The 16923-nt window shown below is 48.3% G+C and overlaps 1 protein-coding gene across 1 annotated transcript in view; it reads right to left on the reverse strand.

Moving 5' to 3' along the window:
* Positions 1 to 16923, reverse strand: part of LOC144114330 (neuropilin and tolloid-like protein 1) — a 328075-nt gene that overhangs the window by 157391 nt on the left and 153761 nt on the right. Inside the window, exon 2 of the mRNA XM_077647979.1 lies at positions 8424 to 8468. Coding sequence (XP_077504105.1) covers positions 8424 to 8468 — 45 coding nt within the window. The remainder of the gene's footprint in view (positions 1 to 8423; positions 8469 to 16923) is intronic.

The following is a 16923-nucleotide window of genomic DNA, read 5'->3' on the forward strand; positions in this document are numbered from 1 at the left end:
GATGGAGGAGAAATACAAAAACGGCCGTTTGCTGTGTGATGTCAGCGCGCGTTAAAGAACCCCAAGTGATGCAAATTAATCCGGAGCCCTGTACTACGGCGTCCTTCATAGCCAATGTGCCGTTTCGAGGAGTTAAACCTCACAATTCACAATTTTCACATCCGCGTTGGTAGACCGCAGTTTGTCCTTGTTGTGCTAATGTGCAACGAAAAATGATGCATGTATGATAGTTGACTAAAAACCAAAACGCTAATTTATTCAGGTGCTTAATTTTTTTTGGTTTAATGATTGAGTGTCAGCAGTCCGAAAGCTATAGTGCTTAAACATTTTCAGTATATTGGTGTCCTGAGATCAACTGCTGGTACTATGGTCCATACAAAGTTTATAAAGGCACATGGCAGTTTTCTTTTCGAGCATGCAAAATCTATCATGGTTGCCCAATGATGTAGGCTCTCATACACGATGACAGCAGTTTGCGTGCGAAGATAACAACCAGCTTAGAGAAGCGACTGTTTGGAGACATTCGTTTTCATATAAAACTTGGACAATCATTACTGAGGAATTCGTGCTTTGCATGGCCTATTTTACGACTGAAAGTAAGAAATAAAGTCTGCGTTTTCGCATGCATTGTCCTATTTCTCACAACTTCAGCTTCCATAAGGCTGACACAAAAATTAATTAAAATAAGCGTTCATTAAACAGACTTGATCACCGACTAAGCAACACCGAAATTTGGGCGAGTTGGTTGGTTCAAGTTCATCATAAAAAATAGCGCTTCCCTTCGCGCTATTTCTCATCATGAAGTTGATCAGCGAAACAATCAATGAAGGCTGCTCCACCTGCTTCTGATTTGACAACCTGCAAAAAACACAGACACAAGGAACGCACATTCCCAAGATAAGCGGTGTTGTGTATGTGTACGCATCTATTAATTTTGTGCTGAACGAACTTGAAGCATATTGTACCAATAGTGCTGACTAGGATTCCCATCCAATATACTCGATTCGGCACACCGCACTACCTAATCTGTCGCTAGGAGTGGCGCTCGTCATTTATTTTTGACTTCTTTGCGAGTATTTTCTTTTTTACATAGCAAAATGTACACGTGTGGACGCATCAACCTCAAGACTGAAGTATACCTCAAGACGTATAGATAGTACCGTAAAGAAATTCGTGGTACTAAAGGAGCTGCACATTAAATTTAGAACAGTTCACTGAAAAAATTCAGGGCGGGACTTTGTTGACCTGAAGTGTGGTGAGGCGAAAGCCTTTACCGCGGTGTTGCTGCTTGTGTCACTGATGTTTTTTTAGATGTTCAAGTTTGTTATTAACTCTCTCGAGGTTACATCAGCAACAAAGGAGAGAGGACGCAAGGCAAAAAGCTGCGTTGTTGGAACTTTTAAGTACAGAAAAAGTACAGAATTGTTTGTGAAACTTAAATTCTGGAGACACTGGAGGGCGTTTGGGAGGCACCCGTCTGATTCGACGCCTTCCCGTAAACACTCTCGAGCGTAAACACTAGACAAGGAGAATACATATTGCGCGTTGCAGGAAGTAGGGTAGTCGTTAGCTCGCTCAGCTGCAGAACGGAAGGATGGTGGTTCGAATCCCATCGTGCACAAAGATTTGTTTACTTATCATGCTGAAGAGCGTAACGGACGGACGGACGCGAGCATGAGCTATTAAAGACTTTCGCCTTAATATGTGAAGTTTAATTGAGAAAGAAGAATTTCTAACATAATCTAATAATATCAAAGTCGCGGCAAATTGCTCAGGGCTCATCTGTCTGCTGTAGTAAGTGCTGCCATTTGGGGAAACTGCGATGTTCGGTTCTCGTAGTATTACTCGGTGCATGCATTGCCAGAGACAAGGCTGTTATAACAGGAAGGAGAGAGAAATGGCGTATGATTGAGATAGTTCTGGCGAGACAGCCTATGTTGCTCGTGCATACTGAGCGCAGTTTAAAACTGTTTACACGGATGGGCTGCGTACTCTGCATAACGTAGGTTCGCAATTACTGGCAAGATTCTTTTCTGCATTTTTACAACCTGGTCAAAGATTGTTATTGATGCTTCTGCGAAACGCGCTTTTGCACACAATATTTTGCCTCAGCCCCGACTTTGAATGCATAGCATGCCCAACATGTACTGAATTTTTTTACTCCAACTTTCTCTGAAAGCTACAAATCACATATGTCGTGCGACCAACATTCTTGAAACGTGCAGAAATAAGGACCGAATCTAACGTTAAAGCAGCAACACATTAGAAATTCGCTTGCTGTGACCCACAAGCATGTACCGTTAGGTACGAATAATAAAACGCAAGCATACCGCAGCACATGGTATATGTAAAAGGAATGACCTAGCTGACCAGGTCATCGCAAATATACTTTGCGGTCGAATATGAATATCGCCGAGTGTCCCCGCTTTGGAAAACAAGAAAGAAAAAAAAATTGGCGCAATGAAACGCGGAGACGAAAGATAAAAAACCGCAGTGTCGAAACGACGGAATGGTTTGCGTAAAGTATAGTGATAAAAGTTACGTTCGCCGGGAAGCCGCAGCTGACGTGCTTGCGCGAAGCAAAGCACGTCGTAAAAAGCGTTCTCATTTGCGCCTTATTAATGCAGGGGGTGGAAGTTCACTGCGCCCTCTTGCGAGGCCCAAACGTATACGCGATTCGCTCGTGGGATCGCGCAGAAACGGCGGGCATTCCCGCCATTTCGGTCTTCTTACTTCCCAGACGTCATGAATGAGGCAAAGCAAATGACAGCAGACGGTCGGGGTATCGCGTGCGTGTGGCGAAGGAAGAGAATCCTCGGGGCCGTAATAAACGGTGCGCGCGATACGCCGGGGACATTGTCATGCCCGCTCCATATATGCACAGCACTGCTCATTACGAATAGATGGCACATTGGGGCCGTTCGTTATCTCGCATGCCCGCACAACGGCGGCGGCCGCGTCGGACATTCTGGGTGTCTTGTGCATCGACCCCTTATCGAACAGACGCCGGCCCGCCGTTCCCGACCGTTCGCGTTAGCCCCGCAGATGCCTCGGAGACGTCGCCCGCCCCCAGCGGGACAGGAATGCGCCGGGACTGCCGCTCTCCTTCCTGCATGCAGCCCGCTCGGCTTCCCGGGTTGCTGTGTTCGATGCTGTCTGCGCTTTTGAATCTTCGCGGAGCTCATTCGAGGTTCGAAAACGCTTCTTTGCCCACTATCAGCAATAAGACGGCCTTTCCTTTTGCAACGCACGCTGCCTCCCCTGCGGAATAATATCACTGTGGCTCCAGCAGTTGTCACACAAATGTCCGAGCCAACGTCCGAGGCAGTCCTTTATTGCATATTTGTTCCTTTTTTTCGTGAGTGTGGCTTCATGAAACAAAATGCAGGCCAGAACTTCCTGACACGCGCTCGGCAAGGAAGTAAGATAAAAAAATAAAAAGAAAACAACAGCCTCGCGCCGTCTGGTGCGCACTTTCGACACACGGGCGAAGATCTGGATGAGTAACTATAAACTAGGGAAGAAGGAGCGCTCGCTTTAAATATTAAGAGGCTGTACGCTTCTTAATTTTCAAAGCATGTACTCGCGGTAATCTTAATTAGATTGAAAATTTTCACAGTCTTGGGGACCGGTATTTCGCTTGCCATAGATCGTCGGACTGTGAAATACGGCCGTAATATTGAAGAACGCATAAATTATTCAAATTATCGCGAGCTCAGAGTAGAAATAAGGAGAAACGGCTTATTTGCATCCGGTCGGCTTGACTGCTACCAGCATTGTTTCTCTTCGTCTCCAGGCGCGCTCACCTCGACTGTGTTCATGGGCCTTGGTGAGCTGTTTCCGCAGAAGAGAATACCGATCTGCTCGTCGCCTTGCTTATTTTTCGCGGACTGAACGGTTAACTATAGCCGGTCTCACGATGTTACACACACAGGCGGCACTTACAAGTATCATTATAAACGCAGTCCTAAACCTTTCACGAAATCTTCCTGAAATATTATGATATTCAGGGACAAGGTAGAGGAAGCAGCGCCTAAAACTACTAAGAAGCGTCGTGTCAGTGGCAAATAAACAATCTTGGAATTTTTCATTCCGTCTGTCCTGTTTGTTGTTGAAGTCAGTGTCGCACTCTGTGATGCAGAAAAAGAGGGCTTATTTTTCCTCCGCCTGTTCTCATGAGCCCCAGAAAAAAGCCGAAAGTACAGCACTATCCGGGCCGCATTTAATGGCCTGTGCCCTGTCCGGCGGCTCCGAGGCAAACCCGCCTCGCTCCATTGAAAGACCTGTGATTTCTGATGCTTAACCTATAGCCCCTGCTCAGAAGTGCATATCACGGCGAAACATGTCTCTCGCGCGCGCACACCGAACGTTGAGATAAAAGTTAATCTCTGCTTTGGAGTTACACTTCTGAGCATAATAAATTTGCGTGTGTATTTGAGGATTACAAATGAATAGAAGCAGGAGGAAGTGCAAGAGATATCTCAGCTCTGTTCTGTACATATAGCTTACCGAAGTACATTAGCTGAATAGCGTACGAAACAAGATACTTGAACGTCTATTGCCTCTGCCGCACAGATATATCTGGGTCAGTGTCTGGCAGAAGCAATCGGGATGACAGAAGGGTACGCTGCTAGGTTCGCTTGCTTCGAGGCTCAAGTAATTGGTGCATACTAAATCAGCCATATTGGAGTAACATAAACAACTTCATTGTAGTACAGAACGGGGCGACCGAAGAAGAGGAAACTTAAGATGACCGTGTATTGGTGAGCTATAGGTAGCGTACTGCGGCCAGGAACTACGCTGCCCCATCGCCAGTTTTGCGCACCACGTCCTTCCGATTAATGCAAGCGCGATGGACAGTCGCGGGACAGATAAGATCGTTGTAACTGCTTCATGCCGCTTCATTTCTGTTTGATAACACAATAATATTACTAATGTTTCCGTTTGAAGAGGAATCGGCTCCTCACCACTTAATTATTGCGTATAGGGGATCTAGTTATTCCGAAAAATATATAAAAATAACTGGTTTTGGTAAAGCTGAAATATGCCTCATTGATTCAAAATCATTGCTCTATTCACTGAGCTAATTAGTGAGAGACATCCAACAGCTGTCTGCCGGTTGCATTATTTGTTACGCTACCCGACCTCTCGGCGTCCCCGCAACGAAACTTCCGCCCAGCCTCTGAGATTTTTCACCGGGAGGAAAAATAGGCATTCTTTCTTTTGTGAGTGAAATTTGCGTAGATATTTTCAACACATAGCATAATTTTTCTTTCTGCTTTTCCTGCATTCCATTAACCAGGTGAAAAGGTGCCGAGCCAACATCTAAGTCCGTCATTCTCGAAGCCTATTTATCTGTAACAACATCCTCTGCCTCCATTGCCAGAAATCCTCAACTAAAGCGGCCATTTCGCGTATTGCTTAGTTGTACATTACTTCACTCTCTGACACCCAAGAGCCTTCGAAAGAATATAAAGAAAAAAACGAACACATAAAAATAAACACTAAGATGAGATAATTAAACAGGAAAGCCAATGTATATTCTTCACGGTATGCTTGATTAATTACTCCGGTATGTTTACATAGTCGTACGTGCATTTGTTATTGAATTCTGGCCACGACTCCGACCTTCTAATGGAAATATTGTCAGACGTTGATAAACATGCCGTGGAGTAGGCAGCAGAGCTCGTGTCAATATTTTCGCAAATGGAGCGCTGAAAGCCTTGTTTGCGCATAGCGAATACGATGTTGTGTCGGAACAGGCAAATGCGGGTGAAGGCAGATGCGACTGATAGCATTTCTCACGGGCACTTTTGACACCGATTTTCTTCGCACTACCGTGGAAGCGCGGGGCTCGGTAGATTTCTAACCTGTGAATTTTATATCTAAATCTCGCTCTATGGCATTGCGGCTTCTGGCGGTCGCTACGGTGCACAGGAGTATTGAACATCTGCGTGTTCTCCAGTATAGTGGTCAAACATTTTGAACTCAATGATAATCGGTTTTGTTGCGAAAGCAACACTACGCCAGCCAGGCAGCCAGCTCGGCTCGTCGCGTGGTCGCACTTCAGCCGTATGCCGTGGCCCGCGAATGACCTTGAGCAGCCGTTGCCTAGCAACGCCGCAGGCGCGCTCCAACAGATGGCGCCGCCGTCGACGCTGCTGCCGTCGCCGCTCGCTCCACCAGGTGTGCTCCGCTGGGGTAGAGGTAGAGGAGGTGTCGCCTCGCGGAGGGTATATATATATATATATATATATATATATATATATATATATATATATATATATATATATATATATATATATATATATATATATATATATATATATATATATATATATATATATATATATATATATATATGCGCTTCGCCTCAGTGAATCCTAGTCGTTATGGAGAGCGCGAAAGAGAGGCAAGAGAGGCAACAACGAAAGGACGAAGCGAGGAAGAGAGAACGCGCTGAAGAGACGGCAGACGAACGCGCCGCACGACTCGAGAAGCGTCGCAACGAAGATGCGGCTAGAAGAAGTCGTGCCACGTCCCGGAGTGACTCTTCAACTGCGGAAGAGACCGGTTTGAGTTCTCGAGAGCGTCGGAATGAGACGCTGCGTGGACGACGTGCCGAAAAAACGAAGCTTTCGCAATTCAACTAGGGTTAACGAGAGCTAGACCACAGGCAATTTTTTTATAAGGCTTGTTTCCACGGGTAAGAAAGAGTAATTATATGATCAACACGAGCACGAATTGCGTTGGGTCGATGTGCTCTCTTCGTGCGTATAAGTTCCCGGGGGAATTTTTATATACGTTTTTATTTTAAATGGGTTACTTAAAGGGACACTGAGGAGATACTGAAGTTGGCTTGTGTCGATAGGATACCAGCTCCTTAACACAAACAACACTCTTTCCGAAAACAAAGCTCTTGTAAGGCAGAAAAGAGCAAGAACTGAAATACAGGTATCGCCACCACAGGCTAATCTCACAAGTACAAGCGTTACGATGAAATGGGAGAAAAGACTCCACAGATCTCTGTGGCTGACAAATGTACATGAATGTTACATGTCTGGTCGATATTGAAGTATATAAGTTTTGTTTTGAAACCACCAGTGCACTTTTATCACACGAGGAAGACGGAAAAAAGACAACCTGAATGTTTGTAGTGAAAGAAAACCTGCAACTGGCGGCAAAGCTGAGGCGGCCAGCGGAATAAGGAACGGGATCCATCGTGACGTTGGTGCAAACGCAAGCGAAACCACGACGGCTGATTCAGAGGCCTTCAACGTCCGGCCGGCAGTAGTTTTCATTTCGGCTGCTGCTAGGCGGCAGCGCAGCGCTCGCCGCCAGCAGTGACGAAGTCCTCGTTTCCGTTTCCGCCTCTTTTCGTCAATTTACTCCTATTTATTCATCAAATAGCCCAGAGTATGAATTGTAGCGGCGGGAAAAAGTTTTTAAACTTCGAATCCAAATCTCTTAGCAATAAATGCACCTCCCGCTGTCGGACAAGCGGCAACAAAGCCACAAAATGCCGAAGTATCGGATTTTACTAACAAAAAAAAAATTGATAGCGTTGTCCTCAGTGTCCGTTTAACACAGGTGCCATTTTTTTTTCACTTTTCATGATGTGGGGAAGGGGAAATAAAAATAAACTACGAAGCTCAGCCCGGACCGAGCGGAAAGCTTACATACCCGGCCCTGGTGTTTGGGCAAGCCCAAGTCCGTGCAGTGCAAAAATGAGAGGTACACGGAAACGCAAAACCGCACGAGCAGCCCTGTCAGCGAAATTATCGAACTTGTTTCCAAAGTTAATGCAGTGTGTAGCCCAGGACCAATCGACCAACTATTGGTATCTTTGCATGCATGCAACACACTTTCTCTCAGCTCTGAACTTGGCGCAGATGTCACGGTGGTTCAGTGTGCGCTTACCTCGACTAAGGGGCTGGCAGGTTCATTTAGAAATCCCGTGTCCATTCACAATATGGCTATTTATTTTTCCGGTTGGTCTACTCAGTCCTTTTTCTATATTTGGTATTGCATTTTACCCCCACATGGGCTTTCATTGTCCGCTGACTTTTGCTCTATATTTTTCTTTTTGTTAAATCTCCCACACGGTTGGCCTCATTTTTTTCCTTTGGTGTTTCTTTACTTGCCCGCCGAGCTTCCATACAACCTCCTTTAAAGTATATACCGTGCGAGAATCGTGCGAGAATTTCATCGTGCATCGTGCGAGAATTTCAGTCTGACCGGAGACATGCCGCCTGTTCTGAATTTTTATTTTTTCCCCCTCTTCTTCGAACTGTACAGATTTCAAGAAGCGTTCTTGACACTCCTTTAGTACACCATGGTGCGTGGAAATGGGTCCATTAGTGCGCGTTAGTTGCACGTAAGGTGGCAGTAGAGAAGAAAAAGGAAAAAAGGCGACCACTTACCTGCTATCATACTGCTTGTAATTGTCAGGAGAGTGACTGCCAACGCTGAAAAAGTAAAAAAGAAAGGAACAGATGGTGAGACGCTCACGTATAACAGAATGCACGACTTGAAGCATGCAACAAGTACGAATTCTGATCCCTTAACGTTCAGGACTTGTGAAACCAGATGCACATGCAATTTGTTTTCGTTTATCCACCTGCATTTCACCATATGTTCAGCAGCGACCACATTCACAAGCTGAACGCGCTAAATTTTAAGCCACGGCTGCGTAGTTGGAAATAAAAGCAAGAACCGATCCCGACTACCTTCGGTCGATGTGCACGATGTGCGATAAGCCTGCTGCCGAGGAAATCCTATCCTAATGTACTTTTCTGTCGCCTCATGCTTCAAAAGGATGATGAGCCTAGATCATGTGTCAGTATTTCAACAATGACTGCGGCTCTCTCACAGTTTTTGACCTGTTTAGGGTGTTTAGGGGTAAGTGCGATCAGGGGTGTGATAATCCGGGAGCTGTGCAGCTTTGCCCGAATCAACGAATTTATAGTGTGCCCTACCACCGTTGTTTCCAAGCCGTCGCTCCACTCAGTGCGCCAAACAGAAATTTGCTGAAATGCTTGTTCGTGCGTCTGTGAGAAGATGAGCGCTTCTCAACGCATAGAAACTTGCATCCGTGAGTCGAAAGTACAGATCACCCTTACTGAGCGCTCTTAGGCGTCGGGTCTTCTTTGCCACTTAATTATTTATTCACTTATTTCTTTGTGCGCACTGTCAGGCCATTCAGGAAGCGCCCCGAGAGAAGAGGAAGCTGTCGCAGAGAAGCACCGAGTGACAGTCGCCCTCTGTGCTTCCGAGTCCTCTGTTTGCAGTACACTCTACTGTGACACGCCCTTAATTATCTTTTAACCGCGTTTCCTTCTTTTCTTGTTCCGCTTTAAGAGAGAGAGAAGATGACCCCATTCAGGAAGGACCTTTGCACCCGCCAACGTCTTATCCCTCCTTTTGTGGCTCGTCTTTGCGCACATGCCGAGCTTTAATTCACGTTTTAATAATAATTGGTTTTTTGGGGAAAGGAAATGGCGCAGTATCTGTCTCATATATCTTTGGACACCTGAACCGCGCCGTAAGGGAAGGGATAAAGGAGGGAGTGAAAGAAGAAAGGAAGAATAGGTGCCGTAGTGGAGGGCTCCGGAATAATTTCGACCACCTGGGGATCTTTAACGTGCACTGACATCGCACAGCACACGGGCGCCTTAGCGTTTTTCCTCCATAAAAAACGCAGCCGATGCCACAGTTTATAATTCAGCAACGAGAGGGAAATGTTGTTGCGTTCCCTGATTGTAAACTGCAGCGTCTTCTTCTGACTGCCGACGTTGCAGCCCTTGTCGCCTGAGGTACGCGCATGTTACCGGAGGTTTTCCATCTCTCCGCGGATTCTTATCGTTTAGTAAAAAGTTTGTTCAACAAGTACATAAAAAAAGTGAAACCTTCCGTCCGGGGTCTCGTGAATTGCGGTTGCTGCTATGGTACAATTTGCATCCTACACTTAGTGGACTCCTGGATTACAGGAGCGCGAAGAATAACACGGCACAGCCGAGGCAGTAGGTAAAGGTGCAAATTGTGTATTAAACACGCATTAAACGCAGTGAACTTTACTTTCTCTCTGTGTTAGATTTTTACACTTGTTTTCTGACTCAACAGCTGCAGTTGCAACGAACAACTGCGGCCATTGTTCTTCGTATCACCGCGACAAGCCACGAAAGTTGCACGTGAAGCCAGTTGGCCGAACTTTCGCAGAAAGCTGCGGCACTAATGGCCCAAGAGGAATCTTAATTTCTAGGCAGTTTCAGATATGGCAAAGCATACTTTGTGTATCGTAATCGGTTGGCTACAGGAGCATTAGAGAGTTAGCTACCGTCTTGGGACTAACGTCTAACAAAGCCAACGTTTGGCAGTGGCAACAGAATTGGGCTCGTGAAGCTTGCATATTATAAAATGTGTTGTAACCAGCAAGGACCAGCGCTTTCAAAATATGCTGTCAGAATACGCGAGAATTAAGCTCAAATAGCTTTATCCTAATTTATGCTCTGTGTTGTTCAAGCAGTATTCTCATCTATTAGTATTCAAGTACAGTACCTGCGGCCGTCCGCACATGGTTGCGCCAAATTGGGGCGCCGCGGCAGCCGCCAGTAAAAGCACGCCTCTTGGTGGGGGTTTGTACAGAGGAGCTCATCCCGCAGACATTAAGATCTCAGCACGCAGTAATGAACGTTCTTTTCACACTCTAAGTCAAGCTGTCTTTGCACAAATGATGTAACCAAGTAAGCCTTTTCATGGACCTATAACCGTTAAACATTTGCGGGCTTTTATTCGAACATTATCTGAATAATTAACTGTAACAACATTCGTAATAGCGCCAACTGATCGCCAAACACGCTGCTTAGGGTTTATCCTCACTAAATGCGCTCCTTCTTATTGAAGCTATGGTTCAACTTGCATTCTATATACCGGAAGTATGAAGGCGTTAGGATAAGAAATTTTACCCAAAGGTGCTGACAAAAATTGATGCCAGGAAGAGGAAAAAAGTCATGTTTTCGAGCCAGACAAAACCGACTTCAGCTAAAGGCCGAAAGTATGCTTGGAGCCTTTCGCAGATTTGTAAACTGGCCTCGCGAATTTCTATTTTACTCGCTACGCACCTGAGCTGTGCTCCATGAAAGTTTTGCACCAGCATTTCTCAAATTGTTCCAAGCCTTGTGTCTGCCGGTGGTCCACTGGACGCATGGAACCTGTAGTACCACACTTAGTGCTAGCTCGTAGAATCACACGATAACGATGTCTTTCGTGATACCCGAAATAGTCGCGGGCTCGTCACTCCTTTTTTGCAGTCTCTCTTTTCAGGAAGATTCCCACTGCTGTGTGCAGGACTTCACCGTGTTAAAAGGCTCAGAGTCACGCGCCGAGCAGACTCCGCGAACTCGAGCTCGGGTGCGCGTTAAGGGCACGACGGCAAAGACTCGCCGTAGCCCGCTCAAGCGCGCGCCATCGACGTGGACGCTTGCCCAAGCCGCTTTCTCGGGGAAGCACCGCGTAGCCGAGGCGATGGACCGCGGGCGCGGCGCGGGCGCGACCAGCCCGGTGCGCAGCCCTCGGCGCGCCGGAGCCGGCTCCGAATAGAACGCGCGTCGCCGACCGGAAAGGCGCAGAAGCAACAAAGCCGCAAGCTGGCTCCGCGGGTTTCTTTCACGCGGGCACCGTGTCGGCGTAATTTAGCCAAGCCTCCGCCGAGGAAGCGCCGAACGACGGGCACTGCACCTGCTCGGGACGCCCCTCAAGCGCTCCCCTTTGTTTCGGCCTCCCGCCAGACCCGCTTCAGTGCTCGGTGCTGCCGCGCGCGAGGCGGTGGCGACTCGAGGCTGCGAGGGTCCGCTACGGCAGCCCGACAAAAAGGGAGCAAAAACCGGCGTGCCGGGGTTCACTGCTCATTACCGCGTGTCAGCGCTGATGAAGTGCGGTTTCTAGAGAGCACTTCTATAAATAATGGTCCATTACAAGGGTAGCGCTAATTCCGACAGCTTCCCGTGAGAAATGAGAGTACACCTCTGCCTTACATGGCGATCATGGCTCTGGCGTCGTTTCGATAACGCCGCGATTAAGACACGCCTGTTTCTTTCGTAACTGGGTATGAACGTTCAGCTGCTCCGCGCCGCATCTACGCACACCCGCAGCGCTCGTTGAACTCTGCGCCGCAGTTCCGAGGAAACCATACTACTTTTTTTTTTTTTAACGCTAACTTGCTGCATTTAAACGGAGCGCCGCGCTGAGGCGCGTTTTGCCTCTCGCCGGGGCCATGTTCACGTAGTGCGAGCGGCTCGAAACAGGAGGATGCGGCCGGAGCAGGCGTATAATGGCGGCGTCTGGAGGCGTGCGCGATACGCGGCCACGAGAACCGCCTGGAGCGGCTCGACTTTGTGCTGTTGGAAAAAAGTGGCTTCTGTTGGCCCTGGCTGAACGCCGTACTCATCATAACAAGCAGAGCAGCTGCGGACTGCTCACCAGGGAAGAATAAAGAACATAAGCGAGTGGCTGTGAGGGTATAAGAGGCATGATTTTCACAGGCACGGCAAAATATGCTCTTGAGTGCAAGCCAGCCAGTGCTTATGAAGGCTGCGAACCGTTGCATGCGCTGCCGTTGCATAGATGTGGTAAAAGTGCGTTTTGTTGGAGCGCTAATGGAACCCGCCTTGAAGATGAGTTGTCCAAGATCCGGTACATGATTTCGGCGTGCACGCTCGACATAGGCCGTTGGGTTCGCGATGAGCGAATCATTAGCGACAGTGGTTTACATAGTGAATCGCATGATATATGTATTCTCACTTTTAGGGCGAAGTGCTATACACGCATCTGCTGCCAGGAGGCTTTCATAGTTTCGTTCGCTATGTATTTCACCTTCTGTCTCGTCCTTCAAGAGCTTTCAATAATTGGTTGTGTCATGTGGATAGAAAGGGACGAAGGCGTAGGTGCAATTGAAATTTCAGTTGTGTGCAAAAAAAAATATGGGTGTGTTTTAGCACAAAAAAAAAGTGTTTCAAATGTAAAGCGGCGATACATTTAGCACAAGCATGCAGAGAAATGGCTGGACATGAGTAGCGAATTCAGTACCAATCAAGGCATTTTTACTTTTCTGTACATGCCCTGTAAAATTGTTAAGTAAAAATAAAAAAGTAAAACGCCAGCTATTTTATAGTCAAAATAGTCAATAACTACGTTGCACGGGGATTCGTTTTGTTACTCGCATGACTTGACGCCACTCAGAAAAACTCGACTAATATGGCGTGGTTGTCCTATAGAATGAATGCTTGCCCTCCCGTGCTTTGTTGCTGACAGCATATAGATTCTCGCTAACGCGTGTTCTAAAGGGAGCCGAAATGCCTTCTGCACAACTGGCTATACGTTCGCCTGCTGAAGGCTGTACAGAAGGAGGCCGCTGCTTTTACACTGGAGAAAGTCGGCGTCTCTTCGGCAGCGACGTCTGCGGTCTTGGGTGATATCATACCAGCGGAAATATGCTACATGAGCAAGGCAGACTGCAGTTGCTATAATGCTCCTTCCAACAGAACGAAACGTGGTTGGAGCGTTATGTAACGCAGAAGGAAAGAAGGCTTGTAGCGAATGGTCCCGAATACCATGCGCCATTTGCACTCGTCTTCTGTTACCTGCCGTGGAAGTCAAGATGAGCCATGAGCCGCTTCAGGCCAACAAAGTCAAAACAAAATGAAACGGGTAGGCATACGGAGGACTGGCATTTAATTCTAAGCAGCTGCTTGTCTTTGTTCCTCATGCATTTATGTCGCCGTCGCGAGCTACATGCGAGAGCACGCAAGCGCGCAGAAACGCTCTTCACACGCATCTTTCCTCGTCCGTCTTCCTGTGCTCTGTTTGACAGCGTAGCGAGGCATATTATGCAGCCGTGATGGAAAGGGCGCTAGTGCAAATAAAGACAAAATCGCGAGCCGCGGACACGCCTGCTGTGGGAGGCCGCGAGCGACGAGCCGTTTGTGGCTGCAGCGGCATCGCATCCGGCGCTCTGCACGCAGCCTGTGCGCGCGAGTCAGTGTCGAAGGCATAACCGAGGCCCAACCCTTGGGAGTGTGGCTCTCACGGAAGGTCAGACTTGCCAGAAAAAAGAAAAAGGAAAAGAAGGGAGCGTTTGATAAAGGAAGAAAGATGGTGACCCTTGACCCCAAATAGCGAAGCTTGGTGCGCCTCCTGCAAAGCATAGCGCGCTGGAGCGCAGAGTTGCAGGAAAAGTTCCGGTAAGTCGCACGCAAAGCGCGCGAACTGGAAGCCTGCCGAGCGTTGCTTGCACGCGAGGAATTTCGCATTCATGCTTCTGCGAGTATCGAGCCTCATCGTTCGATTCAAACGCTAGTTGGGCAACTGGCCTCTCGCCAGGTGTCGGCGACAGGCGCGCTCCTGTGCGCACGCGTGTCGCCCTTCACTCCAGCGTGCGGCATTCATGCGCCTGCCGTTTGGTTCGCACCATTCGGGGTCGCTCTCATTCGCGGGGCTCGCACATAACGATATCTTGGCAAACAGAGGGCTTGTCTTGCGTTCAGTGAACATCTTATTTCGTTGTGGAGCCGGCCTGCGATGCGAGAACTGCTCAAAGCTTGGAGTATGGCGCTAAATGGATGGCTGAGGCAGGAGGTACTGGATAAATGTAGCCATTTAGCGCTTATTGCAGAAATGTGACTCGGTGTTATTTCCTTCGCTTCTTCCGTAGCTGCAGGCTGGGAAGTCAGTCCCTTATTTCGTCTTTACTGGCCATAGCGGGTGCAGCAGCGCTTGAAGTACAGCGGACAGCAGACGAGTACAAAAATTTATATATCGGGGCAAGCTGGTGACACTTGAATGTTAAATGAACACTAGAGTAACTTCCAAATAATGACGTTATGGTTATGGTTTATGGAGGTTTAACGTCTCAAAGCGACTCAGGCTATGAGGAACGCCGTAGTGAAGGGCTCCGGAAATTTCCACCACCTTGGTTTCTTTAACGTGCTCTGATAAAGGTACGTAATAAAAGAAATTCGGAAAAACAAAAACCCTTCTACCTACTACGAGAAAAAGGAACAGTTGGCTCGCACACGTCTCTTTAACAAAGACACCTGTGGCTAATGGGACCTACATTGTAGGCAAAACTGACTGGGCAGGTCCTGTAGTCCCTGACTGAGAGGTGTGCCCCACTCTTGCAAAGACGGAGGAACAGATGGACACGACTCCGGGAGGAATGGTATGCTCCCGCAGCGTGCTGCACAAAGCTTTGCAGCTCGCAGCTGTTGCTAGCGTGTCCTCAAAAATTAAAAACGCCATAAAAGGGTTTTCAGTATTGACTCGAACGTTCTTGCCGACTGTTAAGAAAATCCAACAGAGTTTCTTCGCAGCTAGATGAGCTCAGTGTGCCATTGCTGTTGGGTCTATTGCTTTGCGCAGGCTGTAATTAATGAGCACTGGCTCCAATGTGTTTTGCACGTCTGCTTACGAGATGGAATTATTACGAGAGCATAGGAGAAATTAGTATTTTGCCTTCTTCCCGTGGTTTCATCACAGAAGGTCTGCCGCGGTAACTTCAGTTGCTACATGTGATTCGCAGCGGGTTGAAAGCTTTTGACGCCGCGGAAGAACTCCGCGGAGTATATTCCGACAAAAGAGTGATTCCCAGCGATCCTCGCTCGCTCGCTCTCGACCAGTGTTATCATTTTACCACGCTCCATAAACCCATGACCATGAAACTCGGGGGTAGGTTCTCGCTGCAGTGTTGTAGGCTCGCCTCGCGCTTGCGGCTTTCCAGGCAGAACCCCAAGAGCGAACGAATGCCGTAGCAATTGTGTGCACGCAGTTGACGCGAGACTCTGCGCCGTGCGGCAGAGCTTCGCATGCCGGCATCGTGGAAGAAGGCACCAGCGCCGCCGCATGCGTGGGGCGGCGCTCGACTGGCTCTTGGCGACTGCTCCGCGTGTGCCGTCGACATCGGTGTGGCAGGCTTGCAAAGGAGCCGCGCCGCTTGTCCCCGGCCATCAGCTGGAAACAGGCGCGCTATTTTGGAGCGTGGCTCCGCAGCCCCGGCGGGCGCCTCTGCAGCCGGTAGGCCCAGCGCGTTTATTCCTCACGCGGATAAATCAGTCCTTCGGAGCGGCCGAAAATCTAGGCTCCTTCTTCGCTAAGCCCCCAGAGGGTCGGCCCGCATTGTTTTCGGAAGCGTGCTTTGCTTTCTGCTCCGCCGGCTGGACGAATCTTTTGCGTGTAGCGCGCTTATGCGTGCGCGCGCACGCACACACGCACACACTCTGCGGTCTGGCTATTTTGTTCGGCGTTACTTTTTTTCTCCCGACCTGACCGACAGCGTTCTCTAGTTGGCGTGCGCAGCCAAAGGAAGCTGGAAGATGCGAGGAGGTGGGCGGAGGGGGAGAGGAGAGGGCGCGGCGGCTGTTACGCTCGATTTGCTATGCGAAATGGAGGCTAGTGCATGAAAAGAAAAAAAAAAGAAGGAACGGGAGTGAAAGGAAGAACGGGGCCAGCGGACTCCGCGTTATGTCAGAACGGCGAAACCAGGGGAAAACGCGATTTTGTTATTTATTGCACCCGTTTCTGGACGGGTGATTGCTTGTCCAATACGTCCAATCAACCGCGCGGGCTTTGGGGGAAATTCGTTTTCACTCTTGGTTGTTCTTTTCCGAGTTTTGCCCCCGCCCTCGCGGCCCGATTCTGTCGGGCTGATAGCGGGGAGCGCATGCTTTATCGCTTTCCTTTCGCGAACGGGGTGGAGAAGGAAAGAAAAAAAGTGAGGTTATTGATTAAGCTGATTGCCTGGTTTGGTTGCCTCTGTTTCGCTCTGCGCGTGACTTTAATCCCGTGCTGAACGTAGCTTCGTTCTAAGAGCTGTGAGGCCCTGGTTAGCAGAATATTAAGCGCTCACACTTGATTGCGTTCGCGGTTCCCTGC

Source organism: Amblyomma americanum, chromosome 1 (assembly GCF_052857255.1).
Source record: "Amblyomma americanum isolate KBUSLIRL-KWMA chromosome 1, ASM5285725v1, whole genome shotgun sequence".
Taxonomy (NCBI): domain Eukaryota; kingdom Metazoa; phylum Arthropoda; class Arachnida; order Ixodida; family Ixodidae; genus Amblyomma; species Amblyomma americanum.